At 40.7% G+C, this 18,984-nt stretch overlaps 1 protein-coding gene across 7 annotated transcripts in view; it reads right to left on the bottom strand.

The window, feature by feature from the left end:
- Positions 1-3,099: 3,099 nt before the first annotated feature.
- MECOM (MDS1 and EVI1 complex locus) overlaps positions 3,100-18,984 on the bottom strand; it is a 345,545-nt gene continuing 329,660 nt past the window's right edge. For all 7 annotated transcript variants that reach the window (XM_074834309.1, XM_074834311.1, XM_074834310.1 and 4 more), the window contains 7 exons: positions 13,817-13,983; positions 12,371-12,448; positions 10,613-10,782; positions 9,370-9,514; positions 6,429-6,665; positions 5,701-5,887; positions 3,100-4,754 (listed from right to left, as the gene is read on the bottom strand). In XM_074834309.1, the coding sequence (XP_074690410.1) occupies positions 4,620-4,754; positions 5,701-5,887; positions 6,429-6,665; positions 9,370-9,514; positions 10,613-10,782; positions 12,371-12,448; positions 13,817-13,983 (1,119 nt within the window). In that variant the 3' untranslated portion in view covers positions 3,100-4,619. The remainder of the gene's footprint in view (positions 4,755-5,700; positions 5,888-6,428; positions 6,666-9,369; positions 9,515-10,612; positions 10,783-12,370; positions 12,449-13,816; positions 13,984-18,984) is intronic.

The following is an 18,984-nucleotide window of genomic DNA, read 5'->3' as shown; positions in this document are numbered from 1 at the left end:
TTTCTCTAGCAACAAATGAATCTGATTTGGGGGAGGAAAAAGAAAAAAGGAATACAGTATTTTAATTTTTTTTTTAGTTTTTGTTATTTGATGTTCTCCCCTTCTCCCTCTCCCCAGACTTCATTAAGTGACTCTGAATTGTAAAGCTGAGCCTTTCCTAAAGCTGGCACCATTTTCTGTATCGAACAAAAAGGTGAATTAATTGGGCTATTGGAAGCTACACACTAGGTATACTCACAAACCTACACAGCCATTCAGTGGGATGGTAAAGAGGATGGGTTTGGCCGGGCTGCAGAATGCATTTTTCTTATAACTGGAGTCCTGGCAAGGTATGCAGGCTTTGACATGGATGAAGGGTCATTTGTTTGGTGCTGGATGCCTTTGTTTTGTTTAAATCGTTACCGGAGACATCTTTAAAACAAACTAGCTTTTCCACTCCACTATATGACTGACCAGCAAAACCAGAAATGAGACTTAATATAGCTGGAAGGCAGCAGCGTACGGCAAAACAATCCAGGAGTTTGCAGCAATTCTCTGTACATCTGAGCAAGAGGGACCTGACAGAAAGTTTTAAAGGTCAAGACATGCATGGAGCAATGGGCCAAACTGAATCGCTGAGCAAAAGCAGCCTTGCAAATGTTTTTATAATAACTTCCCCTCCCATTACTCCGCAAATGTGGCTATTAACGCAGAAAAACAGCAGGGCTGACACGGGAACAGTGACTCGGACCTGCAGTGGTATTGAGGATCTGGGCCAGGGTGAAATATTGATTAATCATCTTGTCATGCTGGTGCTTTGTTAGATTCTGTAAATAGGAATTGAGGTGGTAATACGCAGCTCCTTTGTCTAGTAAGGCTGCTGCATCACATGGGAATGATTTGTTGACTTATGGAAAACTACTACAGTGGGGTGAACAGTAGGATGACGCTGAAATAAGCTGAAGGGTTTTTTTTAAAAAAGTATTGACTTTTTTTTTTTTTTTCCTAAAAAAATATTCACTGTAGCAGAAAGCCAGAAACATTGGTCCTCACTTAGCAATCTGTTTGCCTCTGGACAAGTGCATCTGTGTGGTCTATCACAGAGGGTATGACACAAAGAAAAATTATCCGGTTTTCTGTTCATTTGGGGGATGAGATGGCTAATCAAATCTGGGTTTCCTTTTCAGCTGTTCCTCTGGGTGAATAACTCTGCCACCGTGAAAGGCAGTGAAAATCAAGGTCATGGTAAAGTATCTACATGGAGTTGAAGGAACCCTTGTGATATGTTTCACCCCATCTGCTCATCACACCCCAAAGGCAGTGCTGCTGGATGGGATACTTTGACAAGAAAATACAAAGCTCAAGGCTCTCAATGGGAACATCAGCCCCGGGATTCGAGGAGGTGGTGGCAGCCGCTCCCTGATGGGCAACAGACCTGGTTATGCACAGGTTAAATTAACCCTAGGGCTCAGCTCAAGGAGTACTTTCCCTGACAGTTATATGATGAGAGTGTGCTACCGTAACCCAGAACATTAAATCCAGGAGAAACTGTCCCACCCTTTCTCCACCTCCCCAAATCCCTTTCATCTAGGGTAGGTGAGGGCAGAGCTGATAAGAACTGTCATTGTATCAAATTAAAGGGGAAAACGATCTGGAAAGTTGTTTGCAGATAAAACTTGACTTGATTAATCTATTTGTTCTCTTTATTTGGCAGAAACCTAAAACCAAGTTTCACGGTGACTTTAACGGCACTAAAAATAATAGCCTATTTATGCAATTATCTGCATGTACCTGACCATTCTCAGGCCAGTGAAGTGAGTACAAGAACATGCACACAGGTTTTACTTTATCTTTTTTTCCAGGTGTGGTTTAGGCTTCCTGGATGAAAACTATTGGCCTGTAGGTCTCAGCTTGCCATCAACCTGAGCATGAGGCTCAGGAAGCACAAGCCAAAGGCCTGTCCTCACTGGGTTTGGATTTTGCCCAGTGAGGTGCTACATGATGGTTATAAAACAAGCCAAACTGTAGCTGGGCTGAAGACAAGAATGACACATAAAGGTTATTCTGAAATATGATTTAAGGATCTGGTGAGCTACAAGATGTCTTCATCTACTGAAAAAGTCTGAGAGAGGAGCACCCCTTGCCTTTGGCCTGGAGACAACAAGGCCTACATCTTTGGAGGTACTTTTGGCTTCAGTCGACCCAGATTTAACCAAACCTCCTGCAAATCATATTCCCTAAATGTGCCTTTTCCACTGGATTTGATATGCAGTTTGTTACTAACTGCCCTGGGTTACCAATACCCAGCACTGTGCTCCTTCATTGCTTACTCATGCCAACTTGCTTGCATCTGGTGACAGCAATCCTTGGTCCTACTGCAAAAAAAAGACCCCACTGTGTGCCACATTCACTCTATCAAGTCACTTAAACTTGAAGGACAGCCCTGTGCAGTAGCTGCAAAGATCAAGCTTGGCCGGGGGTGGCAGGCAGAGACATCCCCATGGACTTTTTTCAGACCTTCTATCTCTGCTGATAGAAGAGCAGTAAACTGTGCATTGCTTGGACATCCCACCTCCCACCATTCTGCTGGTTGTCCAGAAGAAGCAGGGCTTTGGACCTGATTTTAAAGGGAACACTCAAACTAAAATATTCTGGTTTTTATCTTTTAGACCCTAAAGGCTTATTTCATGCAGTTGGAGGCCATTTAGCTTCTCAGTTATGGATTTTTATCATTCTGGTGAGTCAATGTTTGGCTATTAGCCAGCCAAGCTGGTGCTTCCCAACACTGTCCCCACAAGACGCATGCGGGTGCATCACCAGTCCGAGCTCAAGGCTGCACAACAGTGTTTGTAGGTGACCCTGCACCAATCGCTCCTGTAAAATGAATGAAATATTTCTCTTTTCCAAGGTAGTGCTTTGAAGCTTAAAGGACTGATCTAAAAGCCTCCAATGGTCTATTTGAGAGACTCTGGACCAAGTGCAAGATGCTCTGCAGTGCCCCATCCTATGGTCACCTTTATCCTCATGACCCCACAGACACAGTCTTTGCTCCCCAGACTGTAGATGAAATATGCCATTCTTGCCCTGACCCAAACACAAGAAAATAAGAAAAAAGATCCCTTCAGTTTTGTAGTCCTTTATTTTTTTTTTAAGTTGATCCTCCCATAGTAATGTACTGAAATGCGTAACAGTTACATTGTACAAAGCATTTAAAGAAAGTACCTCAACTTGCCGATTATTTCAAAATGAGATTATAAACAAAAGGAAAAATAAATCTGGTCCCTCACTAAAGGCCAAAAAAAACCCCCAAAAAATAACTGAATACCTTCCGTTATTTATTTAATTTTTTTAAACATAAATTTGGAACACTTCATCTTACAAATAGGATTAACATGAACATAACATCACACAAGCTCGCAGACAACCAGCATAAAATATTGGGTACAGTTTTTTAATCAGAAGAATCATGCTTTCATGAAGAAATTATAACTGTTTATACAATCGAATCAATTTACTGTATTACAAAAAAAACCTAAGTCGCATCTATAGTTATTTAGTTCATTAAAAGGCAAAAATAAAATAAAAGAGGAATGTAAGAAAATTTCAAACACTGTTTTGCACTCCCATATACACAGATCAGTTCACCTCACTTTTTTTGAAGTACATGGGTGCCTGACATCGTAACGCAGTGGGGGACTGGAGCAGTGCTGTTTGTTATAGGAACAGTGCTATTTTAATCAACAAACAATCGTTTGCCAACAAATAAATACATGGTACACACAACACAAAGAAGAAATTAGAGGGTAGGGGGGAAAGGAAACAATACAACAAAATAGTGACATGATTGTCGAAAATTAAAATCTCCTTACAATGATTTGAACTAGTGGTGCTGTCGATGAATGCGGTGCTTTCACGGAATTATCTGGATGATTTAGCTTCTTGGAGTAGTGAACATTCATAGTTTACAATATACACAAGCCTCTTATGTATTGTTTCTCAGAGTTCTTTTTTTTCTTTCTTTTTTTTTTTCCTTGTTTTTCCTTTTTTTTAACAATGCAGTTGAGAAGGCAAAAGAATTACGGAGAGAACAAAATATTCCCTGTTACTTCTTTCTACATTTACGATGGATAGTGTGCATTTGATAGAACTAGTTTCTTTCTTTGAAGGGCTAAAATGCATAAAGCTTTAATGAAGAGATTTGTACATAAAAGCAACTGTTCCCAATCCTGTGTCAAACTATCTTATACAAAAAGAAAATCAATTCAGTTCCTACTTTAAAGGAGTGCCCGTGTGTGTATCAATGCAGTCTTAACCCTTTTGCCTCTGCCCCTCAAAGCCGGGTGAACTGGAAGACACTTTTTCCCGGCCCCGGTTTACATAATCCACTGAAACTTTTTTTTTTTTTTAAGTCGCATTGATCCTCCAGAAGTCAGCAGCTGCCTTTGCTGTGCAAAACAAAATATTGAGAATAAATAGTTTCTTTCTTTTTAAAATTATTCAGTTTAAGGTCACCAGACTTTAAATGAGTGACCCTGCAGATTTATAAGGCATTCTGCTCAGCAGTCTTTTAAATAGTCATATATGAAAGAGCCATGCTACTGGTTTGGACTTGGTCCCATTCTCGGTAAGACTTCACAATGTCATACGTGACTGATGGATTGAATGGCGCTGGATTCTGCAGCGGCTCTCGCCATACTGTGCCACATATTGGGAGAACTGTGGGATGCAGAATGAAGGGAGTCCTTGTCGGAGAGAGAGAGCATCATCGCATAGGCCTGGACAAGGAAAGAAGAAGGACAAAGAGGTCACAATCCTGCAGTGCAGATCTCAGCTTGGACCTGTGCCACCCCTACGCGGTTGGGGGATCATTTAGGCTACAACCGCTGTTCTCAACTTATTTTAAAAAAATCAAAATGCATTAGGTAAAACCACTGTCAACCTTTTCACTGACACTTGACTCTCTAAAGTAATAATAATTTCTGCTTTCATCTGGCTTCACGAAGCTCTGAGAAACCTTTGATAGTAGACAAGGTCCCAGAGTCTCCTTTGCCTTTAGATTCTTGGCACAGGAGGCTCTTTTCAAGAGCCTGGGGAATCACATTATCCCTTGGCTGGTCCTGTATTTCAACAACTACCACAGTCTCCTTTGCTAACCTTTTCTACAGGCATATTCTGCAGTTTTTAAAACAGGAATCTTTTAAATGGACTAAGAAGACCCATTTTAATTAATGTTTTAAAAAAATTTCAAGAAATAGCACTAGGATATCAGTCTAGTTATTGTTGTTTTAAAAACATGCTGAGGACCTAGAGGCAGTAACATCCAACAGACTATAGAAAAAAATACCAAAAAGCCAAGACAGCCAGAAGATCGAGTCACATCCCTGCAAGGCTGCAGCTAAACTCCACAGCACCAGTGTGACCACGCCGGCTGTCTGAAAGCAGAGTGGGACTATTTCTTATCATGGCATTTCTGTGAGTGGCAGACAGGAACAAAAATAGCAAAAAAAGTAAGAAAATCCTCCATTATCTGGGACCAGAGCAACCCACCATGTCTCCCGGGTGTGGTGGGAGCACAGGGGGAGGTTGGGGCAGGCTGAGGTCTGCGGACGTGGAGCACAGCCCTGTCTGACGAAGCTGAAACAACCCTGTCTGCCACACACTAACAGTTTAATCCTTCGGGTATTTGGCGACAATAACTTTTTAACTGAGTTAAGCTTTTACCTGGGATTTGGATTTCCTGTACAACGGTTGTTTTAGGTCCTCTGGCAGCTGGGAAGTATTGAAAGCTGCCAATTCAGCTTCACTATATTGATTTTCTTCCATTTTCCTCATTTTGAGGCTATCTGTGAAGTGCCTTATATGGTCCAAAGCCGAAAGTCCAGTCTTATTATACTCCTCCTCTTTATACCTACAAAAACACCATGGAGGTTTTAATGTCAATTAAACGAGCCTCTCTGCATTCCCTCATCCTCTCAGATTTATACATCTGAGCAATTTCCCCCTTTTTTATGTTCATAAATCACCTTGCCCTGCGGAACAGTGATCCTGAAATAAATTCACCTTTCTTTTCTGAAATGGAGAGGGTGGGCAGTGGGAGCCAGGGAGGGAGAGGTCGTTTCTCTCCTGGTGTCTCCACAGCCTTTCACAAGACCATTACGGGAGATCCAGGTCAGTTTATGGAGCAGATAACGTCTCTGCCACGAATGTTTCCTGTCTCACCCAGAACCTCACAATAGCTCCCCGAGCACAGTTATTTTTCCTCTAAAGGGCTGAGGAGGCTGAAAACAGGGCTGGTATTGACCCAAACACAGACGCACGTTGCTATCGTAACTGGGAAGCTGGCTACTTCGGACCAGTTCCCACGGCACACAGTTTGGTGCTGGCACTCTTGTATGGTTTATTGTTTTTATTCTGCATATCGGGCACACCAATAGTCGGAAGGAACCAACCTGCCAGGGGAAGCTTTGCAGTTCATGTCCAAAGTACTCGTTTCCTCGTAATCCTCCTCCGGAGTCCCCTCGTGCATGTCACTTGTAACAGGCTCTTTGACGGCTTTCCCTGCAATTTCACTGTCTTCATCTTCTTCATCCATCATTACTTCATCTTCTGCCTCTTCATCATCCAGCAAATCTGAGTTCTGGCTGGCTACCATGGCTTTTTCATCCTTAAAGTGGCTGCCATTCATTCTGAAAGTACCAAAACAAACCCAAGCAATAATCACAAATCAGTTAGGAAAGCTCCTCACCAGCGGATTGTTGGAGGCAGATCTAAAAAGAATCTGTCCCAGTAGAACAAAGTGATTTCTGTATTTATATCTTGTTTAACTTCAGACATTTAGGCAGCATTGGAGAAATTCCACTCAAAAATCAGTGGGACATTACAGTACCATCAGCATGGGATTTTCCTATTATCCTGCTAAAACTACTGTTCTAGCTAAACTAATGCTCAGATATCCATTCCAAATTTTCTCACGCATTATTTCATCTCATGTTTCCAATCATATATGTAGTCTGGGCGAAACAACTCATTGCCTTTTAACAGAAGCTGTAGGGGCCAAGAAACTCTGAAAATCAGATCCAGCATTTTCAAAAATGACATCCAATACCACATTCAGAGTTTTAAAATCAAAATTACATGCATAATTAATTTTGCACACTACCACCCATTTGGAAGCCATACTACCTCACTGAACGTATGGATTACATACATGGGAACCTAAGGGACTTCAGCTGAAGACCTGAAGACTGGTCTGCAATATTGCCTCCATGCTGAACTACTTTATTGACTGATTTGAAGGGTAAGAAGTAATGAAAAGAAAGGTCATATAGCATTTTAAGTGCATTTATTCTTATTAAATGAATAATTATAGCAATACGCACATGGAAAACCATTTGGTCTACCCACTGTTATTGCGTAGTCCTTTGCTTTCAGACAATGACTGCTCTTAACTACTTCCTATGGGATTTTATCAAGGACATAGTACCCACACTGAAGCAAGGGCTCATTTGCTAACGGCCTTAACCCTGTAGGGTTCTGAGCATCTGCAGCTACATCATGTCCACTGCATTAAATGAGAACTAAAGAAATTTGGCACTGCCGCATTGACAACTGCATGGCCAGAGGTACTAGTGGCGTAAACGGGCTGAACTTGGTGGAGCCACATGAATTCACGCTACCAGTGTATCTGCTCCACTGCGTTACGTAGCACGGAGGCCTTGATTCATCTATTGTTCTCATTGTGCAAAAGGTCCTTACTCTTCCAGGAATACAGTTATAAAAATGGAAACTTTATTGTCCGTCTGCAGTTTGCTTTAGACTCCGTGAGGTTCAAACTGTGCAGGACAATATGGAATATACGAAAAGTATGAGCAAGATAAGGATGAGCCCTAGCAGCATATTTGGTATTTAGCATTTGACTTGCTGTTGTAACAGATGTACTCTCTTATGGAACATACACAAGTGAAAGCTAGTTTCTTATACATAATAGAGTTCCATCTATTTTCCAAGCAAATTCCAGCTGTTCGTCACAAGGTTAGTATTGCATTAATAAAAAAAGCCAGGGAATGGTCTGTTTAGATCACAGTATCAAAAAATCTGAGGCTGTGCAGAGATCGAGAGAGCTGAAGCAGCCACCCCCCTCTAAGATAATCAGAGCAATATCTCTTTATCATCTTTTATTTAAATAGGCAGAAATAAGAAATTGTTGAGCACAGTTTGGGCTGCCAACTTGCTTGTTATGCTCAATTGAGGCTGCTAGAAATGAAAGGGAGATGGACTACAACCAAAGTAACAAAAGCCATGTGATTAAGAAAACAGATTCTCTAATTATGCTTTCAAATGCAGCAATTTGCCAGGGATAAAATATCCATCAAGAGCAGTCTGAAGTGCCAAATTTAGAAAGGAAACACTGCACAACCCAGCAACCTTTCCACTTTGCTGACTTCCTGTCAGAGGACATGTTGAGACCAGATGTGCAAAGAAAAAATCCCAAGTCCTCATTGCCAATCAAGATGGAATGAAATTTGAATATGCATGTAATCACTTAATCCAATACTTTCGTGGAAATTATGTTATGTCCACCATTTTCATCCCTTCACAAAGGCATCTGGAAATTGAGCAGACAATGAAGGTTGTCACCAACAGTAAGACATGTTTGATGCCAATTTAAAAGTGCAAATAATGCATAATGCAAAACCAGTTTCAAAGAAATATGTATAGCTGATGTATGTATCCATGCTACAGACTTTTATGCTTAGCTGTATTTTTATTAGCTGAAAATATTTAGAAGTGGTCTCTCTTCTGTTAGTTCAGAACTGAAATACTCATATACTTAATAAATCTTAATAGGAAAAAATTTCTCACTGTGGACTACCAACGCCTACCCATGGCCTCATGGGCTTTTTGCTAGTCAGCATCTTTCTTGGGATTGAGTTACTTATGGGAAAGGACTTCCCGTTAGAAACTTTCACTTGATCCAAGAATTCAGCTTAGTCTACTTTATTAGTTACACATTTATATTGCATTTAAATCATAAGGCGCTCTACATTTAGCCACAGGATGTAGAATTCACCTGTTCTGTTGTGAATGTAAAATGAGGGAGTTTTTCAATAGACTTAAATCAATGATGGGAACTTGAAACTGAGAGCTCCTGATACAAGGAGAAATGTGTTCATAGATGAACCTTCTGTCCAGCATCTGCCACTGGGAATATGCTCGTGCACAATGGGGAGGGAATCAACACGTTTCTTTTCATAAGACACCGAGGTGAACACTGAAGCAATCAGATTGCTAAAATAACTCTGGCTCCAGACTTCATCAAAAGTGAAAAATCAGGCTTAATCTGGAAAAGGAAGAATGTCACCTTTTGAAGGCAGATCAGTTGCAACTCACCTCTCCTCTGAGTTTCGGGGGGACTGATTGTTGTGGTTGCTGTTTCCAATAAAATTCCTAATTTCTGTGAAGTAAGAGTCTTCCTTGTCGTCTAGGATTGCCCCTGTGCTTTCCAGTTCTGAGTGAGGTGAAGATGTTGCAGTACCTTAAAGCAAAACAGAGGACTTCTGTTGTTGTTCCATTACATTTTTTATAGTTAACCATTTATATAAAATTGAAACAATGGTTAAAATGGGTGAGAGCCAGAAAAAGTTGGTCATAGTGATCCATTGGCTTTTGGCCATAAAACCAGGAATTAGAAGGGAAGTATTATTATCCATGGGCTAAGGTGGTCTCCAGCCAGAACAACTGCTTGCATGCTGGGTGCCATTTCCATGGTTTATGATCACTTTTGCCAAGTATCTTTTTCAACATCTCCCTCCTGTTCCCTTCAGAATTCAAGCCTGTCAGTCAATAACTGTGTTAGACCAATGGCTAAACTGAGCAAACAGAACTTCATTTTGGCTACTAATTATGTAGTTTTGCTTAAAATATGGGGCAGCCATTGATGTAATCACCCAGGTTCATTAGCACTGAGAGACCAGTGACAGACGTCTCTCTCTGAGAACTGAGGAAAAGACAGCTCTTCACTCTCTTCATGTACCTGGTTACTTTCAGTGGAGCAAAACGTAGACTGAAAGGACTGCGGACAGGGTTTTCATTAAATCCTGAAGATACCTAAACCAGACCAATGACATCCACTACCTGCCGCTGCCTTTGCTGCTGCTGTGCAGTGACTGATTTGCTTTGGGGCTTGGGAGGCACCATTACCTCCATAATAGCTAGTGCTTTTCAGCTCCTGACAGTGGGAATATTTTAGAAGGTGCCAAGAAAATCTTTTAGAGTGCCCCCTGAGACTCTAAATCTAGGACTCCTATTGAGAGCCAAGTGATTGCGGAGATGGGATTAAACCAATTTTCCCAGTCTGTTCTCAAAATGCTATGGTTGGCTTAATTAAAACCAAAAGAAAAGACATCATCCAGTAGTATTAAGTTGTACAAGGGTAGAGTTTACGCTGGGATTTTCAAAGCACTTTAAATGTCAGCAGAGCTTAGGCACTTACATATTTTCCAAAAACCCACCCATCGGAGCAGACGGTGCAGAGCCTGTTGACACTCAGTAGCATTGAAAGTGAACGTGCAGTCCCTGTATATGAACGCTGGTGGTACGTAGGGCACGCTGGGCAGGGAAAAGGCATACATACCAGACATGTTCCCATTCTCATGTTTTTTTAGATGTCTGTCAAGATTGGTTTGTTGGCCAAAACACCTGTCACACAAGTGACACTTGAATGGCTTCTCTTTATTGTGGATGTTACGGACATGTCTCTGCAGGTTAGAAGATATGCTAAAGGATCTGTCACAGTATTTGCATCTAAAAAAAAAAACAAACCACAAAACAAGTGGGTAGCAAAGGGTTTGTTAGTAGTTGGAAAAGTAAGATTTGCCCTAAGAGTCACGAAGTACCTTCTGGGCCCAGCCTCGGTACCCAGCTGCAGTTCCTTGGTCCCTACTGAGGCAAAACCCTCCCTGAAATAAAGACAAGTTTTGGCTGAGTAACTGGAGAGCTGTGCTCTTGGAATGGAGACGTCACTTCTACGGTGGGTTTTTTAGCTTTAATTCACATTAGGCTTTATATTTTAAATACTGCCACTAGGAATAAGCATAGTATTTCAGAGTTAATGGCATCAAATTAGCTAAGGTAATTGATTCCCATGTTTTCAAAACTGTTGCACGCAAAGTTAGGAAGTTTGAAAACAGTAGAGCAATAACTCTATTGTTTCATGTGCTGCCAATACAATACAATTAAACACTTTTGGAAAAAACATGAAACAGATCTCTTCTAATGCTCAAATAAGGTAAAAATGGCTATTTCTTTTCCTATTCTAAATTATACTCTGTGATTAAATCTTTTCTTGAGGAATTAGCTTGCTCGATTGCTAATCCCAGAGGAAATTTGGTTATCTTGCAAAAACCAGCAATAAACAATCCCAACCTTTAATACTGTGCCAATGTGAGTAGTTTAGTCTATCACTCTGGTACCAGAGGCATCAATTTTCATACTCTGTAGTGATTTGGAGTCCCTAAAGCCTTTACTGTATTGCTCTTTAAGCCATTACTAAGTCATACTATAACTATTCCAAATTCTCTGCCTGGCAACTAGCCAACAGTCTTCATCACTTTAGTTTTTCAATCTTTTACTTATCCCATGCTTCTCTTACGCTTGTCAATGGTGTCAAATTTTTTTTAGTGCTGAAATCATCCATTATGCTACTAATTGCTCATGGCTTTTATGTAGTGGACGGGTATAACATGCATCAAGACCTTCCTTCAATAAAATTAGATGTGAATCTCATTTTCTAAAGAGACTAAAGGCAAAAACTATATTGTTTCCTCACAAACAACAAGCTTACTCTGCTCTTTACAGCTCATAAAATGCAGAAATCAGTGCATTTGTTTTACTGGAACATAAACTGGCTTCTTTCCAGTTGATTTAAATTAGTCTTTCATTTTCAATAGGGTGAAACTTCTATACACTTTTCTGCATGCAACTGTCCTGGATACAAAATCACATACATATTCTTATCAACAAGAGAGTACACCCACATGGGTTTTGGTTAAGCAGACCTCAGAAAGGATCCAGATTAGGCAGGAAACAAATAAAAACAGTAATGCCTTTGCAACTGGGACCTTTTAGAAATCAGACGATTGATGAGACACTCAAATTTAGGCTGCAAATAACACTGCAGAGCTCTTACAAAAAAACCATTTTTGCAAGGGAAAATACCAATGCTGAATATCACTATTAAATGCAAAAAGCCCTATTTGAGACCAAAACACAATGGTGCATCATCAATGCCAAGGAGCGAGCGCTGGAGCTGGCCAAGCAAGGTTGTTGAACACTCATTCCCTTGCTTTATTCACTTGATCACACCACAGACAAGTGTAAGGGGTTGAGGTACCTATAGGGTTGCTCTCCAGTGTGCGTCCTCAGGTGACGTGTTAGGTTTGCAGATCTCGGGAAAATCTTGCCACAGTATCTGGGATAAGAAAAGGTTTGATAAGACAATGCAACCTTCAATGGCTTCATCCCCGTTTGAGCTGCACTGGATGCACAGCCCAAATTGAATCATTAATATATGGTACTATTGGCATCGCTTTGGTGTAACAACTTTTCAATAAAAGCATTCAACAAATGTAAGTGATTGAGACACACACACAGAGATAAGAACGGGAGTGGAACTGCTGGCACTGACCAGATTTTCTTGTGCATAAGAAAGAGATAGATGAAAACACACCAGTTTTAAAGATCACCCCAAATTCCTAAACTCACTAGGTGATTATCGGTCACATTCAGATTTGGAATCAGGAGAATCTGTTATTAAAGCCTTGGATTTCTGCCTCCATGTAAGCAAATTTCAAACCTTTCAACCAATTCTACGTGTCAGCAAATGTGGCATCATTCTGCGCATTGAATAGGATCAGAGCAGACAAGACTCAAAGACCTAATCCATCAAGGTATGTTTCTATAACAACATGTCTTGAAAGAAGGTGACATGTTTTCAAAAAGATCAGATAAACCGATATGCCAGTGTCAAATGCATGCGCATTCTGGAGATGATATAGAGACCTAAATAATGCAATTTAAAAACCATTCTGCAAACTCGATAATATGTCACATTAAAAAAAATTATTGTGAGCCCTCCCCCTTTGTTCAAGTAACATATTAATATTCAGTTTGTAATTGGCCCAGTTCTATTAATGACATTCAGCCCATTTTTGCATGGGGACAGAGCACGCACAGCACTCTCTTAAGTGAATGAGGATGGTGGTTCTCCACGTGACAACTTTAAAGATTGCATCCCTTCACTTTTAACATCCCATTTATTTTTTCACAACATGATGTATAAGCCTTCAAAACACCCACACAGCTAATTCTGTTCTCCTCGACAAAGCTCCCATTCATTTTGGTTGCATGTACAATGACTATCTTCATTGTATTCATTGTATTTTTTTTAAGTCTGTACACATAAGTCCTAATAAGTCATGTATTTTATCACTGATCCTTTTGGATATTAAAACCAGAAGCCTGAGAAAAAAATACATCTGTAGTTTATGATCAAAAAAATCAATAATGAAAGCACACTTGTGCATATGAAAGTGATGAGAAAATTTGGAAAAAAGAACTGTTTATATAATAGTTTCCACCTCATTTATCAAACTGGTACAGGGCAAACTCTTTGTTTCATAACACCAGTAATTTAATAAATAAAGCCCAAACCAAAACACTTTCCATGTTTCACTGGGCACAGAGAGCCCTGAAAGACCCACCATGGTCCCCATCAACCGTCCGAGCAGGGGGGATTTTGGAAGCCCAGGAGGGCAACGTGGGGTGACCTTGGGGCTACCTGCAGGTGTAGCGCTCTTTGCCCTTCCGCAGCAGGGTCTCGGGCAGGGCGCTCGGCGGCGCGCGGAAGTTGAACATGGATGGCACTGACTGGATCAGCTCGTTGGCCTCCGGTTTCAGGGTGCTAAAGCTCTCCAGCTTTTCGGCCATGTTTTCTATAGCTGACATCTGCAACAGAAGATAGCAGAGAACCCATCACGGTGAATACTGCTTCAGCTTTCTGCCCTCACTGGAAACCCGAAATACAAAGAACATACACTGCCAAGAGAAAAAAAAAAAAAAAAAAAAGGAAAAAAAAGAAGAAAAGCAAATGTAGAGTTGCAGTCTCAAGAATTATGTGGCACATTAGGCAAGGTGGTGGCCACGATGTTGTCCCACTTGGAATAATGCCCATAGCTGTTTCTCTGCAAGGTCAGCATAAGCAGAACTCCTGTCCTGATTGCTATAAGGGAAAGCTGCTTCCACACAACCCAAATTAGCTCATGTGCATTTCTTCTTATTTTTAAGACTCAGCTTCTATAAAATTCCAGTTTATGGAGTCATGCTCTCTGAGAGTATGCATTGCATGTACTGAAACGACTGGCAGTTTTTGACCAAATCAACAGAAAAAATAGAGATCCCAACAATAACTGAATTCCTACAGTTTGGGGTTTTTAATGACTTGCAGAGGACAAATATTGCAGAGGAAACCTTATGAACACTCTAGCTCAATCAAGGGCTTCAACAGGCCAGATCCAGAGAGGTTCCATCAATACCCCAGCCACATCCAACCATCCAGTCCAGTCTTCTTGCCCAACACAGTCAAAGATTATGAGATAAATCCATGAGAAGTGAAGCTTTGGTGTTATGCATTTACACTACCTGTTAGATGCCTATCCTATTTTTCTACAACCTCTTGATATTCCTGCTCTACCTTTAGTTGCTTGTAAACCCTGTGTACTTTGGGATGCCTTTACTCTTGGTTAGCTGTCTGTAATTTTCAGGGAGTGGGGATTAAACAGTTTCTGGAGATTGGTTTCCTTTAAGGCGTCTGGAACTGACCATAAAAAACTGCTCCCTCCAAAACCTCAAACATTGTCACTTGGAGAGTTCAAGACTGCTGCTGAGCCTACTGACAGGTGAGAGTAACCATCTGCCTCTTCATAACACCACAGACAAATGGAAAAAAAGAAACTCAAGATCTCACCTACAGAGCATAAAAAACACAGCTTGAGCTCTGTTCAGTATCTTATTTGTAACAAAGGAGGAAATTATACAAAAGACAAGTTGTTGAATGCTCCTCAGCTAAGAATACCTTTACAGTCCATTCTTCAAAATCCGTAGAAGACTGCTCTGATTTTTGGGACTTTAAAATTGTATTTTAAAGGGAAGAATTGCACATTTGTTGGGATTTTTAAATTTTTATTTTAACAGGCAGAATTGCACGTTTGTCTCCTGGAATGACTATTCACATGCTGGTTAGCTCTGGCTTTGGGTTGGGTTTTTTATCCCTTTAGCCTGTAGCCTGCCCTCTCATTTCATGCTCAGATTCCTAATGCCGAGTACAAATTGCAATGTACAGGGTACCACTGCCAATTTGCCAAATGTCTTTCATCAAACACAGTGGAAAAAAAAAAAAAATCTCAGAGGGAAGTCAAGATACATTTACTTGTCAGACAACAAATGTGAAAGCATTGCGAGGCAGTAGGGGCTGTAAGCACTGGGGTTTGATTCATAATCACTCAGCTGCTAAAACATTCTCCACAGATGCAAGTGGACAGCACATTTGTCAATATGAAGGATTTTGACATGTACTGATCACAGGCATGAGATATGTAATGATGATGCTGCTGGGAGAGGAGGTAATTCTATCTCAGCACCGAGATGTCATTATCAACCCATACAACTCAACATTACCATATATTTCTTTTTATATGACTTCATCTTTTTCTTTAGTCAGAATTGATTCTTAAAGCTTTTACAATAGTCTTTCCACTGCCTTTAATTCCTTCTAATTGTTCCCTGAAAGAATTCATTCATCTGTTTTGCAATTGCGGAAAATAAATTGTTTGAATGAAAAATGACCTTTGGCCTTCGGGCTGATTAGCAGCGACAAGACAGTGCATGGGTTATGATAGCACATATTTATGGTGAAGAATAATAAGGGCATTGAGAAGTATAATAAATGTTTTATTTATGTATATTTAATATTCAAGTCAGTTTCATTATCTAGTGGTTTTAAATCATTTTTGGATCACCATTTCTCATGTACATGGTCCCTTACAGTAATATATTAAAGCAACTATTTTCCCCTTTACATTTAAAATGGCTTAGTCATGCTTATTTTTTTAGTTCTTATTTCCAGGATTTTGCAGAAGAGAAATTGAGACTGATTCTTCTCTACTGTACAGCGCTGCAGATTGGCGCTACCTCCAACACTGCCTCCAGGATTACAGCAGTCCCAAAATAGGTATGAAATCAGCATCTAATCTTAAATCCCTCATTCAGAGGAAACACAAGCACTTCCAATTATTTTAAAGTATTACTTGTTTTCCAAAAATATGTTTCTCGCCATAGGAATGACTATTGTGGATTTTGTTGGTTTGTTGGTTTTTTTTTTTTTAAAGACTGATCTATGTAGTTACCTGGTATGATTTATATTTTCCAAGAAATGTACCAGCAACAATGGGAAGTGTTTGGCCCCAAGCCTTTGCTGATATGAGGTGGTGTCATCCACCGCTGTTAGGATAATTATAGTTGTTACTATCTGCTGGACATAGGGCTCACAAGAACCAAAATTGGGTATTTTCTTAAGAAGTCCTGGAGCTTGCTGGTGCTCGGGGCCTTCAGGAAGCAACTCCCTATCATGAGATGGACACCTGGGCTGCACGGGCTTGTTCCAGCCCATAAAATCCTGTCAGCTCAGACCCACAACAAGCTCTCAACTACTTTATATGCAGGCAGACAGCCCCTGCTCATCAGTCTACTTGCAAAATATAAACTGAGTAATATGAAACCTGGGGTTTGTCACACTGAGGACTAACTCAGGCACCAAAACCAAGCAGGAATTATAAACCTGGGACACACTTTTGGGAAGCCAGTACCCTGGTCTCAAGCAGTGGCCCCAGGGATGTGCAGGAGGGTGGGCAAAGGACAGACCTTCTCCCCAGTGTCTTCTCTCACACACCAGCAATGAGAGGTGCAAAAGCCTTAATTGGAGGTTGCATCTTGATTATGGTGTTGAACGGCCATTGGTGGCTGCTGCTCCCATTCATTCAGCTAAACCCTTTTCGAATCCATTTATATTTTTGTCAAGGAGAGTTCACCAATTTAATTAGGTGCATATGAAAAGATACTGTCTTTTGTTCCTTCTAAGCCTTTTGCCTGATAATTCAGCTGGGTGCCTCTCATTTTTTTTGGTATTGTTAAAACTAATGAATAACCATTTCTCATTCAGGTTCTGCTCACCATTCATGGTCTCACAGAGCTGGGGCACAGCTCCCTCGGGCATTTCTTTTCCAAGCTGAAAAAATCTAAATCTACTTAGTCTCTTTGTATGGAAGCTGTTCCCTACCTCTGATCATTATTGTTGCACTTTTCTGTGTCTTTTCTAATTCTACTATGTCCTTTTTGAGAGGGACTTCAGCTGTATTCAAGACCTGAAGGCAGTATAACATAATGATGTTTTTAATTCCTTTCTACTAAGCACTCGGATGATATTTTCATAAAACTATCAACTTCAAGATCTTTTTCCCGAATGACACGAGTTAAGAGTCACACTTTCCGCTCAGTATTACCTGGTACTTACTGACATTGAGTTTTATTGCTATTTTAATCCCTGGTGACTCAGTTTTCTGTGAATCTTCTGCAAAATCTTCAGAGTCAGCTTTGGATTTAGCTATTCCAAATAAACAGTTGCAAACTTTGCTCTTTGCCTGGTCACGCTTCCTCGTATGTCATTTACAGACATAGGTCACAGTTCAGATCCCAGCGACACCCCAAGGTGGACTCACTGATAATCTTCTATGATTGTAAAAATCACTAATTTATTCTTACCCTTTTTTCCCAAGGTTTCTTTTTTGGACTACTTATTAACCCAGGGGATGACTTTCCCTCTTCCACAATGAAACTCCCTCTTTCAGTTGAAATAGAACTGAAGTAGCTCTTACTCCTTCAAAACACCATTACAGCTGATTGCAAAGCAAGACTTGCCTCTGTAGGAGCTGTGTTGACCATGGAGATGCTACTGGTCAGAAATCCACCAAATTCCTCGAGCAAGCTGTTGGGAGCAAGCTCTTGGGAGGTGAGGTGGGTGCTCGCGGTCACCTCCTTGTCTCTCCAGGAATGGTCCCTGGGGAGCACCAGTGAGGCAGGCATGCGGCTCGAGCTGCTGGGCAGCGCTTTTGGGAGGGGTCTGCACCCCGGCTGAGCACCCAAGGGCTGTGGCAATCCCTGAATGGGGCATAGGGAGGAAGGCACAGCTTGACCCCAAGGATGGGATTAGTATAATTGCCATGTCCATAGAGAAAGCTCTCCGTGGAGGTAGGAGAATGAGAAGATCCTATTACATATTTTACATACAGCGATTGCCTTATGGACAAATCATGTCTGCTCCTAATCTGAGGTCAGTGAATGACAGTATTTTATATAGAACAGTAACTTTTGATTTACATATATAAGAGTTGTTGATTCTATCTGCGTCCAGATGTCTGGAAAAGGAAGCAGCTTTCCCCCACCTCCCTCCCGCTCCCTGAGAGGCTATTAACCTCCTACTGACGCAAACTAATATGCAGTCGCAATTCCCCAGCTCCGACTCAAAAATGCAGACATTACCATAATCGGCTAAAACGAGTATTTATAAACATTTCAACGGGCAAGATATCATCAGCAGGGGCCTTGAACATTTGTCTTAAAATTTATTAACCAACAGGAGAAAAAGTGGCATAAATAAAGCAAAGGTTTGTTGTTGCTGCCTTTTAAGAATAACCTGATGATATGAAATAATCTAGCAGACAATGTCATGAATTACATGACCTCATGTTTTACAAACGCAACTCCTTCATTGCTATTATCGCAAAAACAACTGACTTTATGGCCGTAACTCATGGGAAAAAAAATTGTTCAAATGTTTGCTTTCTATTTTTACTAGTGTTATTTAGAGAAATCTTGAAAACCCAACTACTAAAGCTC

Source organism: Strix aluco, chromosome 9, assembly GCF_031877795.1.
Source record: "Strix aluco isolate bStrAlu1 chromosome 9, bStrAlu1.hap1, whole genome shotgun sequence".
Classification (NCBI taxonomy): Eukaryota; Metazoa; Chordata; class Aves; order Strigiformes; family Strigidae; genus Strix; species Strix aluco.
Note: the sequence above shows the minus strand (reverse complement) of the source record. Positions and strands in the feature narration are given on the sequence as shown.